General features: G+C 38.4%; 1 protein-coding gene across 1 annotated transcript in view; it reads left to right on the forward strand.

Moving 5' to 3' along the window:
* LOC126153873 (protein split ends-like) overlaps positions 1–17,674 on the forward strand; it is a 360,157-nt gene extending 342,483 nt beyond the window's left edge. Inside the window, exons 20-21 of the mRNA XM_049916099.1 lie at positions 6,612–6,770; positions 15,185–17,674. Coding sequence (XP_049772056.1) covers positions 6,612–6,770; positions 15,185–15,313 — 288 coding nt within the window. The 3' untranslated portion in view covers positions 15,314–17,674. The remainder of the gene's footprint in view (positions 1–6,611; positions 6,771–15,184) is intronic.
* Positions 17,675–17,895: the final 221 nt, after the last annotated feature.

A 17,895-nucleotide genomic window follows, 5' to 3' on the forward strand; every position in this document is an offset into this window, starting at 1 on the left:
GTTCCGAGGGAACTTTTTCTGTGCTAAGTGACAGTAGGTCGCCCGGGAAAAAGCATATTTTTTTAAACGGGATATCCGGGAGAAATCCGGGAATAATCCGGGAATTTTTTTTCCTTGTCCCTGTATACACCCTGAAGATGTTCTGAACGAGAGTTTAGTGGAAAATTTTTCTCCGTTTGAAAATCTTTGCAGGCGCCTCTTTAGTACATTACATTCTGCACAGAAATTAGAGCCATCTTAGATTTAAAAATCTAGTCAATTGCCTCGCTTCATTTCTGACTGTATCACTGTTTAGCATAAGAATAATACGAATATAAACATGACATGATATGTATATTCTTCCGCGTTTGCTGTTGTCTCACTCTAGTTTTGTGGTTTATTACGCAGACGGGATTTAAATGAGATAGCAGCAAACACGAAACAATACATAGCAAAATGTTTATATTCGCATTCTTTCTTATGGTGAAGAGAATACTGCATGTGATTCACAATTTATAAAAGTTCCTACTAGCAACAATCACTTCTCACAGATAGGAAAAAAATCAGAATGTAGAGTTGGCCATATTGACAAACATCCTAAACATTCTTGCCAGTCGGGTTTTCGTAGTACATTAATGCTGCTACATTCGAAGATGAACAATACGGAATTTGTATTTACTTCGTTGGATAATGTATGAAAATGCAGTGGTCGAAACTCGGTGCGGAGAAAAAAAGCTTGTCTTCGACCTTTTTTTTTTTTTTTTTAATTTATTTACTGACGCAGAGGTTTTGGCGCCAGTATTTATCTTTGTGCCCACAAAGCATGCCTGTGTAGCGCTACATATATTCGACGGCAGAACTAAGTTGTGGAGGCACCCACCGACATTTTTAAGAACTTCCGCTTGCTTTGCACTCGATTCTAAGCCGCAGGCGGTTTTTTGGATTACAAAAACCGGAAAAAAAGTGCGGCTTAGATTCGAGTAAATACGGTACTCAGTATTCAGGGAAGAGGAAATAGAACTGACAGGGTCTTATTTTAACTATGTGGTTTCTCCACCACACATGATGAGAGATGTATTTCATTTGTCAGATGGCAAAGAATAATCTAAGTGACAAGAAAGAAATTCATCTGAGAATCATCTCACAACAACATAAAAGTTGTGATGGTAATAAAAGAGAAACCTATAGCTCAGAATTGAGATACACACAGAAACTGGTTGTAGCAGTCTTCATGCACCTGGTGCAATGTACAACTACAAGATGTCAGGTGTAGACAGAGGTGATAAGACATATTCCTAAAAGGTTTGGGATACCCTTAAGTTGGTGGTAAATATGCTTCCCAAGTACCACAAATGACAGATGGTAAGTTTACTTCTCAAGCCCCTTCCAGGAACTAGTTTGGTGGCAACCATATTTCCAAAAAACTATTGAACCACCTTTATTTGATGGGATATATGCTTCCCACAGTCCTGAAGGCTATATTTCATAACAAACAGAAACTACAGCTGGTGCAGCAGACTGCCACTAGATACCAGGAGCATACAGAAGTGGTGACACATATTCTTTTAAATACTGTAAAGAGATACATTTAGTAGGAAGTATATCCTCCATAGCTCATGAAAGGGTTAACAGATGCGCCACCTCATTTGGTTGGTCCCTGTTATACAAGTATCTTCTGAAACTAATGATATAAAAACATAGTTTTTTCTCTTCATCACCACTTGCACTAAGGATTTCCGCTGATGACTTCTAGGTCATATTAGTTACTTAGTTAATTTCAGGTTACGTGGATCACTTGCACAATAAATTGTAATGGCGAACGAGTCATTTTACATGCACATCACAAATTTTTAAATGTGGCTACTTGCTGAGCATTTATAAAGTTAGTTATGTAATGGGTGTGTGTCCCAAGAGTCGTCAGGTGCATTTTCTATCGTGTTTCAGGAGATATTTGCAATTTTGGTTTTGCATTGGATAGTTGAAGTCAGCCTTAACAAATAGTGCTCGTCACATCTTTCGTATGATACCGAGTGTCAACGGAAAGAGACGGTTTCTGTCCCTGTACAAACAAAATTATTTTTAAAATGAAATTTTACATGCCCATTTGATAGAGCAGTCCCAGATTAGTCTAGTGCAATATTTGTTTTATCAACACATAGTGACAGGGACAGTTAAGCGCGAAGTATAACCAGTACTCTAGCAGCGACACCACTGCCCTGGCCAGTGCTGACTGTTACCAACAAGCATACAGCACTACTACGTTGCCGTGGATGCTGCTTATTCTTCATGTTTTACTGTTCCTGTTAATACATACCAATGAAATGAATATTGGACTAGACTAATTTGGGAGCACTCTGTCGAATGGGCACGTAAAATTCCAATTTAAAAATAATTTTGTTCGTAATGAGAAACAAACCAACACTTTCTGTTGACACTGGGCGTTGTATGAAAGACATGACAAGAAGTAACTATTCGGGATGATTTCAGCTACACAATGCAACAACAAAATATATTTAATTCCTACCCACTGCCTTTCACATTTTACAGTAATGGAAATTCTTCTGCGGATTAGAAGGAGCTGTCAAGGAGAAACTTTTGCTGTTTGTTTTCAAATTTTACTTTATTATGTCAGATATTTTGTATCACTGAGTAAGGTATCAAAAATTTTAGTTGCAGCATTGTGCACTCCTTTTGTTGCTGAAGACTACCTTAATGTGGAGTAATGAATGTTATTTTTCATTCTGGTATTGTAATCATGTACATCATTGTTCCTTTTGAACAGCAGTCGGTTATTTAAAACAAACATCACAAGGGAGTGCTAGCTCTGCAAGGTTCGCAGGAGAGCTTCTGTAAAGCTTGGAAGGTAGGAGACGAGATACTGGCAGAAGTAAAGCTGTGAGTACCGGGCGTGAGTCGTGCTTCGGTAGCTCAGATGGTAGAGCACTTGCCCGCGAAAGGCAAAAGTCCCGAGTTTGAGTCTCGGTCGGGCACACAATTTTAATCTGCCAGGAAGTTTCATCACAACGGAATTACGAAGAAATGGTCCGAATACCAACTCCTTAAACAGTTATCCACAAGATAATGGGTGTGGACCACATATTACTCATACACCAGGTCTTTTCTTAAAGATGAGGTACCCCAGGACATTATTGAATGAAAATATGCAAAATATGTCAGCTTGCTGATTTGTCCCTCCCCAAGATTTGCAATAATTCTAAATACAAATGTGGCTGAACTAAGTTGTTTTAGGAGTTCCAAAACGTGTTTCTTCCAGTTCAAATTCTCATCAATATGGATTCCTAAGAATTTTGAAGTTTCCATCCTACGTATTATTTCCTCATCATGTGTTAGACTTATCGAAGGTGTGGTACCGCTAAATATGTTGCATCTTTTTTAAAATTGAGGTTGAGGAAAAAAAACAGTCAATGAGCCTTTTAAGAACATTCCTTGCTGTTATTTCTGTTTTCACGTGTAAGCTTGGATTGATTACAATATTAAGCTAATCTCCAAAAAGAACTAATTCTGCTTCTTGTACATTAGATGAAAGTTCGTTGATATATATGAGGAACAGTAGTAGACTTGAGATTGAGACTTGGGGCCCCATACATGATTCCTCCTACACAGCCGTACATTACTATCATGCACTGCCCTTCAGATACTTACATATGAATTTCTTTCAAAAGCAGTAAACCTTGGTCATGTATTGAAATGCGACCAGGCATTGTAATTAACTCCTTGGATTATTACCTAGGACTCTTTGAGTCCTCCAAGTAATCTTTAATTGTGTGGTTTGCGTTAATTGTGAAGAATGTTTTAGCTGCATGTTCGAATAGATATATTTTAGTAATATCTTGCACTTCCTTGGGCAGTTTATTATACAATTTTATTCCTTGATAGAAAATAATGTTTTGAGCTTTTTTGTTGTTTTTCCTGGGTGAATGTAAGTTCATACAGGCTCTTGTTCCATGATTATGTATAGAACTATTAGTGAAATGCTTTGCAGTGTTATCCCTCATATGCACCACACATTGGTAGATGTACTCACATGGTGTAGTAAGATGCTCAGTTTTCTAAATAGCTCTTTAAAAAGAAACCAACCAACTACTACTTCTAGTTATTATTCCTTCTTTTTTTTTCCAACTTAAAAACTCTCACGTTTCGTGCCTTTGCTCCCTAGAAAATAATAATCCTGTGGATAAGAATTGAGTTAACATAGGAATGGTATAATATTGTAAGATGTTGTCTATTGCAAATGGATGGTAAAACTTGTATAAACATACAATTACTTTGGCAAGAGAGAAGGTATGATGATAGTAAGGCACTCAGAAGCACCTGTCAGTTGGTAAAGTTTTTTTCTTTTATACAAACACCATGGCAGGACATAACGATAGATACTACTTTTTATCTTCTGCAACGTGAATTGGAAATGATTAGTCTTGAAAGATCTCTTCCTGTTAATGATAATTACCTCTTCTCTATCATAGTACAGCAATGCCGATGATGATGTGTTTTGAGGATTATTCCCAAGATTTGCTCCAATAGTTCATGGAGCACGTAGAGGGAAACAGGTGTACATGAAGCTCGTAGAAATAACGTACTTTTCTTTCATGAGCTAGACAAATTTTTATTGTTACTTACATAGGTGTATGTTACAAGCATTAAAACAAGAGAGGTGTTGTAAAAAATCTGAAGGTACAAATTTTTTTCCCCCCCACTGCTTTCTCAGATTACATTAATGTGGCATAATATGAACTAATATATCTTTTGCTCATTCAACTGGCACCTGAATTAGTAAACCTTATAGGTACCCACATAAACCCCTCAAGAGCATAACATGCTGATGACATTATTTTTGCCAGTGTCTCTGTATGCTCATTCTGTGTTAACTGATAATCAGTATTCGTCCCTAATAACTTTGTGCTTGATAAACAATCTATAGATTTATCATCTATACCTAATGTGACAGAGTTGTTTTACCTCTTATTCCTAAAGTGTATACTGTTTCTTTTCTTTATGTTCAATAACATTTTATTACATCCTGTCTAACAGTGAACATCCTTGTGGGTTTCAGTTTTAATCTCTAATTGGAGCTCTGGGTTTAACCAGTGATTAGATGTTGCTGTAATCAGTGAAGAGAACCTTTTTTCCAGGTCTAATACTATCTCGGAAGCCCTTGATATATCCAATATACTACTGTGGAGAACACCTGTGTTTGTGTTTTTGTTTGACAGTTGTTTTACTAAAAACGTATCAGCAGCAGATGTGTGGACTCTCTCTCTACATTTTTTAACCTGTTTTCCAGTTAAGACTGGAACCACTTGTTCATTGTTCCTCTTAAACCTCATGTTTAGTAGTATTTTATGGGCAGCAGTGCTAAAGGACCTCGGACAAGTCTAAGGATATGCCCGAAACACAGTCTTCCCTGTTACAAACTTCAAGTACCACTTTTGTGAACTCAGTTACTTTTCTTTAGTAAGGGCACAACTCGTGTGATTTTAGAACTCTGAAAAATTTCTGAACTTACACTGGAACTCCATCTAAACCTGCTGACCCTTCATATTTTTTAATTCCTGTATTGTTTTTCTGACTTCAGGCTCTGTTGTGGGAAACATCGTCATTGTGCTTGCTGTGAAGGTCATTGTGAGTGCTACATGCATTTAGGAAGATTTTGCTGCAACCTCTCAGCAATACCAGAGAAATACTCTTTCACAAACTTTACCAATTCTTGAGGGTTTTCATTTATCATACCCCTGTCTTTGATATGTTTGTAATTAAAATTGTGCCTGCCTTTTCCAGCTTTTTGTTTTATGACATCCCAACACTCCTTTGATTTCATTTTTTGCTATAAATATTTTTTATCATTGATCTCATCATGATGAGAGAAGTACTCTCCTATGTATGTTTTTATATCAGTGATGGTAATCGAGGAACTGTGGATTAGTGCATTGCTTTTTCAAAGAACTGAGAAATTTAGATGCACAGGAGGACTCTCTAATAGCCACAGTTATATATTTATTTTCTTTATCTGCTCCTGTAGATGTGGCTACTCTCCTCAAAAATTAATTGAAACTGTGGCATCTACATTGTTTTCCATGTACATTTATTGCTGCAACATGAGATGATCTGGAATTGATTTACAGTAGGTAATTTTTTTCCAATAAATGTTACATGGTTACAGTTAAAATGTGTGTTCAGTGCACATTCTAGAAAACTGGTGGTTACTAAAAGTATATTTGTACCACGGCGACCTTGAGGACAACATGAATCAGAGTGACAACAGGATATAAATTTTCAGTTCGAGAAGTAAAAGCTATGCTTTGCAGCATTTTGCCACAAAAGAAATTTGTTTATATGTTTACCTTTGAACATGAGGGCAACTATATTTCTAGATCTCTCTTTCGTACTCTTCTCAGTTTAAGCTCCAGCAGATGCCGAATAAGTATTGATTCAATTTTTGGTAAAAAGTCGCAGTTCATGGCTATTGGCACCTGTTTTGCACGGCTGTACATGTACTTCTATCATAATCGTATGAATTCATAATAGTCAGCTTTTTAGTAGCTCCAACATGTTTATTTCATAATTAGATCAGAATTAGCACAGTTCTTAAACATATTTTGTCTTTATTTTTTCAGATTGATCATGAACACTGCATGCTCTTGGCTCTACCTTGTGGCCGGGATCATATGGATGTGTTGCAGCAATCAAATAACCTACAGACAGGTTTTATCACATATTTACAACAGAAACAAGCTGCTGGAATTGTGAACATCGCAGCCCCTGGCTCTCAGCAGGTATATTATTACATCTGTTTGAGGATGATTTAGTGTTGTGTAGAAGTAAAATTTATTTGAAACCAGCACTGGAGAATGCTTGGGGTTTACACACATTCTCGAATTGTTAGTTCTGTAGTGTGTTAGGTCCTATTACCTCAATGTTCTGATTACGCAATACATATAACTACTTCACATATTTTGTTGTCTATAAACTCTTATTATCCTACAATAGAAAAATCTAAGTAATAATCTATGTTGAAATTAAATTAAAGCAGAATTGGTAACAGCAGAATTTTTGACTCATAAACAAGAATTAAGAATAAAAGTGAGAAGATACCTCAAAAAATAAGGTTTTTATTCAGGAACAGTGTGGATTGAAGATGAAGTGGAATCTGCACTAGTGAATACGGAGATACTTGATAGATTCAGAAATGATTACTTGCTAATAACTTCCCTAAATTTGTGTATTGAGCTATTCTGAAGCACTGGATGTATAGGTATAGGTAACCGTATTTAACAATTACGTGATAGGGTAACAGAACCAAAATACTTCAAATCATTTAACCAAACTAAAATCAGTTTTTTAATAGTAAATATATTAAAATGAAAAAATTTGGTGACTTTCCCTAGAACTAATTGACTACTTAATACATGGCTCTTGGGTCTGACATCAGATTATGTTTTGTTATCCCCACAATAATTCCTCAAGTCAACTGCCTGACATCATCAGGAGGTGGCTGTTTGTTACTACTGGCAAGTAGCAGCTGCTGGTGTCGGCATTGCGATGATCTGTATTGAAACTACCTTTGAAAGTTAGACTCTTGTGTGATTGAGTTGCTTGCAGACTAATGATAGTAGAATGTTCAGGGCCTCCTACCAGGAGCTGAGCTGTATAGTCTTCCATGCACACAGCTGGTAACTGATGCTGTTGATAGTTTCAGTGTGGCCAGGACCCAAGCAAAATTTAGCGAGTTAGAACCTGCACTATGTATCAGTCTACCTGTTGTCAGATATACATGTTTTTCTCTGTATTTAATGGCAGCGAGTGCAGGGCTCCCGGCTGTACTTGGTTAGAATCCTGAGTCCCTATTTATTAAGGTGTCCACTGTGCCAATACATATTGCGTCCTTTATCACAGAGTCCCAGAAAGACCACGTCTGGACCAGCCAGATAAATCTCAAGAGCACTGCTCTAGTAAATGACACTACATGATATGTGAAAAGACAGAAATTGTTTATTCAGTTTTGTTTTTTTTGGGACTGTGAGGTAAAGAGGCAATACATATTCACACAATAAAAATATTAATTAATAGGAATTCAGAATGCCAGTTAAGTACAGTTTGGAAACCTGCACTTGCAACCATTAGATATAGAGATAAGCAAGCACTTCTGATGACAGGTACGCTGCAACATTGTGGAGGTTACATTCAATTAACAATGTAGGTTTGCCTCCCAGCCACAGTGACCCTTAGTGGCAACACTGGTTATGTGGCCCATGCTCAGAAGGCCACAGCTAGGATCACTGTAGGGGCTTTGAAATGCTACCATCATCTGTTTGCAAGTAACTGAACCATGCACTTGCGACATTCATGTGAAGCTTCCCTACGGATTATTGCAATGCAGACAGCAGCAGTTGCTCCTTGCTAGCAATAACTATCAGCAACCCCCTGATTACGTCAAGCAGTTCCTTGGAAGAAATATTGTGGAATACACAAAAGATGATCTGGCAGCAGACCTAAGGGTCATAAATTAAATAACTTGCTGATGGAACATAAACAATTATGAAAAGTATAGATCACTGCTCACTGTAAAGATGACATGAGTTATTGCAGACATGCACAACGAAAAGACTGTTACACATTGAGTTTTCAGTCAAAGACTTCTTCAGAAAAGAAAGAAAACACATACATTCACACAAGCAGGCATACCCCACCGCTCTGCCCATACTGCAACTGTTGCATTGAATGAAAGTAGCAATGTGGAGTTAGGCAGAGAAGGGGGAGGGATAGAAGAGTACACATGACAGAAGAGAAGAGCACTGTCTAGTGGAGCATGCAGGAACCAGAAGGTAGCCAGATGCATTGTCAGGAGGCTGTTTGGGGAGGGGGGGGGGTTAGCAGAGAGAGAAAAAGATTGGTGGGAGGAGACATGAACTGATGCGAGGTTATAGGCCGGGGTAACAACTGTTGGCTTGCGGGTGTGGGAACAGTAGATTTTTGTAGGTTGAGGCTGGGAAACTTTGGGGAGTGGAGAATCTGTTGTAAAGATAACTCCTACTTGCTCAGCACAGAAAAGCTGGTGGTGAAGGGATGACTCAGATGGGATGGTGTGGGTTGTGAAGCACCACACATGCCCTTGGCCACAATTCAGCAGTGTCCATTCATGCTAGTGGAAGCTGGTCAGTAGTTGTACCAATACAAGAAGCTGTGCAGTGATTGCAGCAGAGCTGGTATATGACGCAACTGCTTTCACAGGGGGTCTGGCCTCTGACGGGGTAGGGTAAGCCCGTGACAGGACTGGAGTAGTAAGTGCTTGGGTGGGTGGAATGGGCAGGAGGGAGCTGGGATTGGGAGTGGATTAGGGATGAACTAGTTTGTTGTGGAGGTTGAGTCAGCGAAGAAACAGCACTTTTGGAGAAATGGGAAGCACTTGGATAGGACGAGCTTAATTTCTGGGTATGATGATAGATAAGCAAAGCATTCATTAGGGCTTCACGCATTGAAATGGGTGACATCCTACCCAAGATCCTTCCCACCCCTGCTAACATTTTCAGTCACTCGTCCAACCTCCACATAATCCTAGTCCATCCCTGGGCCACTCCCAATCCCAACCCCTTGCCACAGGGATCATATCCCTGTGGCAGACCCAGGTCTACGACCTGCCCAAACCACCCATCCAGTACTTCATATTCCAGTCCTGTCACAATCTTATCCCACTCTATCAGAGGCCAGACGACCTGTGAAAGCAGCCATGTCACATACCTGTTCTGCTCCAACCATTGCACAGCTTTTTACATTGGTATGGCCGTCAACCAGCTGTCCACCAGGAAGAGTAGCCACTGCCAAAATTTGGACAAGAGCAAAGAGGACCACCACGTGGAACAACATGCAGCTGAACGTAACATGTGCTATTTGAATGGTTGCATCACAGTCCATGCCATTGTCCCTTCACCAAGAGCTTTTCTGAATGGTGCAAATGGGAGGTACTCTTGCAACCCATTCTGCACATCCTGGTCCCATCCTACAACAACCTACTGTCCTCACACCCTCCACCCAAGAGTTTGTGCCCCCTCTGTCCTATAACCTCCTACCAATTCACATCCCCTCACTCTCATTGGGTGGTGTTCTCTGCCCAACACACCCATTTATCTTTTTGTCCCCCCCCCCCCTCCCCCTCCCCCTCCCAATCTCCTCCAATGCTGCACGTTGTAGTCTTGTCCTGCCACTTTCCTAGTCCCAGCACATTCTGCCAGACAATGCTCTTAGCCCCCTCCCACCCATTCTTCATGCCCTACTCCAGACTGCTGCTGACGTTCAATGCAACAGTTGTATTCTGAGTCTGCCCAGGGTGGGCAGAGAGAGAGCAGTTGTGTGTGTGTGTGTGTGTGTGTGTGTGTGTGTGTGTGTGCGTGTGTTATATATATATATATATATATATATATATATATATATATATATATATATATATATATATATATATGAATATAATAGAGGGAAACATTCCACGTGGGAAAAATATATTTGAAAAGAAAGATGATGAGACTTACCCAACAAAAGCGCTGGCAGGTCGACAGACACACAAATAAACACAAACATACACACAAAACTCTAGCTTTCGCAACCAATGGTTGCCTCGTCAGGAAAGAGGGAAGGAGAAGGAAAGACAAAAGGACTCCCGGGATTGGAATGACTCCTTACCCTCTCCCTTAAAACCCAATCCTTTTGTCTTTCCTTCTCCTTCCCTCTTTCCTGACGAGGCAACCATTGGTTGCGAAAGCTAGAGTTTTGTGTGTATGTTTGTGTTTATTTGTGTGTCTGTCGACCTGCCAGCACTTTTGTTGGGTAAGTCTCATCATCTTTCTTTTCAAATATATATATATATATATATATATATATATATATATATATATATATATATATATAATATCTAAAAAGAAAGATGATGAGACTTACCAAACAAAAGTGCTGACAGGTCGATAGACACACAAACAAACACAAACATACACACGAAATTCTAGCTTTCGCAACCAACGGTTGCCTCGTCAGGAAAGAGGGAAGGAGAGGGAAAGACGAAAGGATTTGGGTTTTAAGGGAGAGGGTAAGGAGTCATTCCAATCTCGGGAGCGGAAAGACTTACCTTAGGGGGAAAAAAGGACAGGTATACACTCGCACACACACACACACATATCCATCCGCATATACGCAGACACAAGCAGACATTTGTAGGCCCAAACTCTTTGCCTTTACAAATGTCTGCTTGTGTCTGTGTATATGCGGATGGATATGTGTGTGTGTGCGAGTGTATACCTGTCCTTTTTTCCCCCTAAGGTAAGTCTTTCCGCTCCCGGGATTGGAATGACTCCTGACCCTCTCCCTTAAAACCCAAATCCTTTCGTCTTTCCCTCTCCTTCCCTCTTTCCTGATGAGGCAACCGTTGGTTGCGAAAGTTTGAATTTTGTGTGTATGTTTGTGTTTGTTTGTGTGTCTATCGACCTGCCAGCACTTTTGTTTGGCAAGTCTCATCATCTTTCTTTTTATATATATTTTTCCCACGTGGAATGTTCCCCCCCCCCCCCCCCCCCCCCCTCTCTCTCTCTCTCTCTCTCTCTCTCTATATATATATATATATATATATATGGTTATAATAGAAGGAAACATTCCACGAAGGAAAAATATATCTAAAAACAAAGTAGATGTGACTTACCAAATGAAAGTGCTGGCAGGTCGACAGACACACAGTGCTGTCGACCTGCCAGCACTTTCGTTTGGTAAGTCACATCTACTTTGTTTTTAGAGATATATATATATATATATATATATATATATATATATATATATATATATATATATATATATATATATATATATATATATATATATATATATATAAAGAAGGCTTTGGCTGAAAGCTCAGTGTGTAACAATCTTTTTGTTGTGCCTGTCTGCAACTCAACATGTCATCATTACGGTGAGTAGCAATCTATCCTTCTGTAATTGTTGATACTATAACCTGGAATTTTGCTTGTTTTATAAATTAATGATGGGCATGTTGCATGTTTGTAATCCCTTAAGGATCTCTGGCCAACCACTGTTTAGTGATTTTTCTGACTTTTTCCAGTACAAGTGGTTATCATTGTCAGGGTTCACCTAAAAGTTTTTTGATAGTGCTACCAAACGTGCTGAGGAAATCTCAGAAAATCCACTAAACAACAGTCAGCTGAAGATCCTGAGACCAAAGCCAACAGGCAGCTTGTGAAGAAGAAGCCGCAAAATCCTCAACAATTTTAAATTACTGATCGTTCCAGAGTATGGCAGAATTTAGGAATTATGTGTGGCAACTTTCTTCTATGTTTTATTAGATGATTCCAAAATTCAGCAGTTTGCTGTATGGAATTTGGATCCTTTTAAATGAATTCTCTGCCTTGCTGCTTATGTTGGCACGTAGTAGCGTAAAATTTGCTCTGTGTTGTTTGCAGTTATTGAGTAGCAAAATTCACATTTAACAGCAGAAAAATTTAATTTTTGTCTTGCATTGCTTATTTTTCTTATAAAGCAGGCATTTTATGGGAGCAAGTCATCCTGCAACTGTTTATTGATGATTTGCAAGATCCAGAGTACAGCTGCAGTTTTACATTTGCATGTGTTCTCTCTATTTAAATTTTCAATTTAGATAGTGTGAGCAACCAAATCTTGACAATGCCCATCTACTTAGAGATGCGTACCATCCAGTTTTTCCATATGCAGACAATTTTTGTGTGTCTGTACTTTGGCAGGCAGAGAGCAGTGGTGCCTTTGAAAATGTGAATTCGTTTTAGCAGATTTCAGTGATACATAACCATGCCTAACACACCATTTAAGTAAACAAACAACAGAATATCTTCATGGTACCAGAGAAAGGTGCACCTTAGTACTGCAGACCATTTCACAAATTGTCACTCTGCTTAGTCATAGGATCAAAGGAATGTGACATTTGTTGAAATTTTCTTCACACAGCACATCAAAGGCCAGAGTCTGTAACAGTCAGTTGATGTTGGAAGACTTTGGGCTACTAGTGTGCCTGCCTAGTGTCAACATTATCCAGCTAACTATAACAGTACTTAGTTTTCTACTATAGTAGTCATCACTTAGTGAATGTTGTGTTGCACTGTCTGTCTGTTCTGAAATGTGAGATAAAACATTTCCAAGGCCCATTGTGAGTGCTGCCTAAGATTCATCACATTCACAGTCTTCTCTAGTACCTATTCCCAGGCTCGGTAACATTATGAACACTATCTGTCAAATGTAATGGTGAACAATTAGATTTCTATTGTTTCTTTTACTGTTGAATTCCTGTAATATGAGTGGTGGTGTACTATTAAGGTATCTGCTGAACTGAGTTTGTGCTCTTTTATTAGGTTATGTTTCATTGTCACTGACTTTGAAGTTTCCAGTGGGGTGCTCTGACATAGTGCAGATTGTCTGCACAGCATAGTTTTTGATACATTCATATGGCGTGTTGTATATACCATATAATAAATTGCTTAGGACAGAATTCTCCTGAGCTGGTGTTGGAACCTGTGTTTATTTAAATCAGGCATGGGCAACATTTGGTGACCTGCAGACCTGATTCACATACACACTTAAGCTTGTGGACCACCTCATCATCACATAGCGGGAACACTCCTAGTGCATGAGGTCAAAAAATATATTGTCCGGTACATTAATGGACTCGAATATGAGGGTCTTGGTGCGACACACAATGTTAATCTGCTAAGAAATTTCAGATCAGCGCACACTCCACTGCAGAGTGAAATTTCATTCCAGAAATATAGGCCCATTCCCCCTTTCCCTTTTTGTGGACATTTATATGTAGTTTGAGTTCTTGTAACTTTTGAATGTGTGGTTGAATAATTTAGTTTTCTCTGTACCGTGAAGTTCCTTATACACTCCAATGCAAATTTTCCAGATGGGACACAAACTGGTAGATGTGATTTACATGTACAGACTAACAAATGATTATGGTTTCAGACGAATTGGGTGATTTAGTAAAGAGAAAGCACTTCAGAAATTGAGGAAGTCCATAAGGCGTTGTTTCACCTCTGGCCCTTATGCGAGCAATTATTCAACTTCACATTGGTTGAGAGAGTTGTTGGATGTCTCCTGAGGGATATTGCGCAAATTCTGTCCAGTTGGTGCATTAGATTGTCAAAATCCCAAGCTTGTTGGGGAGCCCTGCCCAAATGCTCCAAAAGTTCTCAATTGGAGAGAGATGTGGTGACCTTGCTGGCAAGCACAAAGACGAGCAGTAAAAACTCTTGCCATGTGTGGATGGGCATTATCTTGCTGAAAACCCCAGGATGGCTTCACATGAAGAGCAACAAAACGGGGCATAGAATATTGTGAATGTACAGCTGTGCACTCCAGACCATCTGTCCTTATTGTCAGGCTGTACAGAGGGTGACAGTCAGGTTGGTATCCCACTGCAGTCCAGGATGTCTCCAGACACATCTTAAGCTTGGAGTCTCTTTGATTGGAGTAGAATTATCTTAAGTGATGAGTCGTGCTATGAACTGAACCCTGATGACCAGTGAAGATGTGTTGGGAGACACTCCAGACAGCGGTGCCGACAACCATGTGTGATGGTCTGGAGTACCGCATCATTTCGTTGCAGGACTGACAGCGGTATGTCGGCGATATTCTGTGCCCTTTTTGTTGCCCTACATGGCAAGCCACCCTGCACTTAAACTTCAGTAAGGTAAAGCCCACCTACATGTGTGAGAGTTTCTACCTTTGTCTGTGCTTGCCAAACGCTATCTTGGACAGCAAGGTTGCTGGGTCTCTCCCCAATTAAGAATGTTTACAGCTTGATGTTTGGACAATCTAACATGCCAGTTGGAATTTGGCACAATATCCCTCACGAGGACATCCAACATCTATCGATCAAAGCCAATGCTCGCAAAGGGTCAGAGTTGGACCAACATATTACAGACTTATTCAGTTTGTGAAGCTCTTTCTCTCGAATAAATCATCCAATTTTTCTGAAACTGTAATCATTTGTTTGTCTGTACATGTAAATCACGTGTACCGATTTCTATCCCATTTGGATAATTCCTTCTGTGGTGTGTCATGTTTTTAAAGAGTGTACATCACTTGCATTCTTTAAATTGTATATTTTATCTTACAGATATGTGTAGAATGTGTTATTTAAAATCTGATTGTAATTTTTCATTTTCAGGCTGCATATGTGGTGCATATCTTTCCGTCCTGTGAGTTTGCTAACGAAAACCTAGCTAGAATAGCTCCTGACTTGTTGCATCGAGTATCAGACATAGCACACCTACTCATAATTATTGCAACAGTGTGAACACTTGACATAAGTGGACCTTTGTCAAGTGAATTATAGAATGGCCAAAAGGCACCCAGCAGGAAGAAGAGAAAAGTTGACAGCACGTAGTAGAGCAGTCAGCAAGATGGCTGGGTGGTGGTCAGTGGCAGGGTCGTGGTGCTGGCCCGCCTGGCACTAAACATGCAGCTAGTACAGAATTTCTCAGATTGTTTGCTTTGTTTAGGTTTTCTGAAATGTGCTTTGGTGTTGTATTCTGTTAGAATTTTTTTGTTTTTTGAAGAAAAAGAGAAGAGGGGCCTAATTTTGAATGTGTCGGAAAGGAGTTCTTACTCTCTGCATGTTTAGTATCAGGCATATGTTTTGAACTCCTGTGGGAATCAGGAATTAAAAAAATGATGTGTGATGGTTTTCGCTAATGAGATAGCGGATATGTCTGCAAAGTCTTAGATGATTTGTTGATTGATTCACATTCAGTAAGCCAGTAGCATCACAGTTATCAGATCCAAAGTGTCTTTAATACTACTGGTGACTAATGATGCGATTTGGTGTATTCAGCTGTAAAGAAGTAACGGATTATATTAAAGATTTATTGTTGCATGCTTGCTGAAAGGAAATACGAGAAATGCTGGGTAACATTCCTGTATAGTTGTCTGATTATTTTTATAAATAAATAAATAAATAAATATGTGTATAAATATGTATATGTGTATATTGTAGATTGTGTTGTTGTCCATAGGCGGAAAAATAGCATTATAATATTTATGGACACAATAGTTTATTCTAGTCACAGTTTAACACTTTAATGTGGAAGATTTTACCCAGCAGTTCTTACATTTTTGTTTCTAATGTGACGCAACAATAGTCTTGTATGAAGAAACCAATAGTCTTGTATGAAGAAACTGCAAGTCATTTTGACTTTGAATGTGTCTGTCTTTGTGTGTGAATCAGATGTTTCCTGATTGTGTGACACTGTTTGGAACCTACATTCAGACAGTTTATAAATGTGTTTTAATTTACCAAAACTGTGTGTGTGTGTGTGTGTGTGTGTGTGTGTGTGTGTGTGTGTGTGTGGAGGTAGAGAGAGAGAGAGAGAGAGACGACACAGGGATATTTATAATAATTTAAGCTTTGGCCGCAATGAGTGCAGTTATACTCATTGAAATTGATTGCTTTTAGGCAAGCACAATTGTAGAAAGAACCCAAAGGATATTCTGTTCTATAGTGTGTGCATATTTTCAATGAGTAGCTGTATTAGTGAGATCAAATCGAGACTAGGACAAGATATTTGAATGTCACATGCATTTATGTACCATGTGCTTACACATTTTAACAAATAATATGAAGATTAAGATAAGTACAATTTATTAATAAACGTGTTTTATGTTAAAATTTCGAGTCTGTTATTAACGGGCAGTGTTACGAGAGTTGTATGTCAGCGCGCATATTACATAAAACCTGCCAGGTGTACCATATGTAATTTTTAATTTTCTGTAGGTACCGTCGTTCGAGCGAATGTTTATTTGATGTACAGTATGTAATTATATATATTATAAAACTCTTGTTACATCTTCATAAGAAAAACTGGACTGATCTACTCATCATTCATAATCATTACTTTTAAGATCATTTCATTACTTGTATATTTTGTATATAAAAATACTATAATTGTGCAGTGTTGTTCGACTCTTTAGTCCATGTACCTACACGCGATGTGGTTTAAATATATGTATATAAGAAATGAGCGCATGTGTATAGGAAGAATTGTAATACTGCGGATAGATGTATATTGGTGTGTAGATAGAACTGTTAAATGTGCACTTTTTTTTCCTGCGGTTTAGTATGTGCATTTCTTCGTACTTACACATAGCTCTTTATTTCCTGTTGCAATAAACAGAGGTGTCTCTCTTTAGCCTCTGTTCTCACTAGCTTCAAGATGATGTAAATGTATTGTGTAGAGTGTCTTGTATTTTTGGCATTAGATTTATTTGTTTTTAAATTATTTTAAATTTAGATATGCCATAAGTGGTTAAAAAGGTGTTTTTCAATGTCAGTTTGCTCAAAATGTCATCCCAGATTCTATTTTCACTTTTTATTATGTAAAAGTGAGTGAAATCATTATATATTTTTTGATGTGTACAAAAGTAAAACATGGAAAAATGGAAAAAAATGAACTATGGTGAAGCGGACACAAGTTCGATTGTTTAAATATACAGCCGATTCGGTTATGAAGGCAGGAAACAAAACTTGTAAATATTTTCAGAGACTACCTTAGGCTGTGATCTCTCTGCATTAAGTTACTAAATTTCATTTGATAAAAAGATCGTCCAGTGATTTAAGTTATTTGATGAATGAAAATATAAAGTGTTAATAAAAATAAATGGAAATTTCATAATGCTGTTGTTTATTCATTTCATAACGTAGTGTAATGCCTGCACCATTTTCCTACTTTATTATAAGTGGTATTTGTTATTTTGGTAGAAACCTGATTGTTAGTTGTCTTTCAGTTGCATGATAAAATTATAAATATTGAACAGTATGCCATATCATGTCTTAAAAGAGCACTTACAGTTTTAGGATGAGTAATTTCATTATCATTGATA

The sequence above is a fragment of the Schistocerca cancellata genome, chromosome 2 (assembly GCF_023864275.1).
Source record: "Schistocerca cancellata isolate TAMUIC-IGC-003103 chromosome 2, iqSchCanc2.1, whole genome shotgun sequence".
Taxonomy (NCBI): domain Eukaryota; kingdom Metazoa; phylum Arthropoda; class Insecta; order Orthoptera; family Acrididae; genus Schistocerca; species Schistocerca cancellata.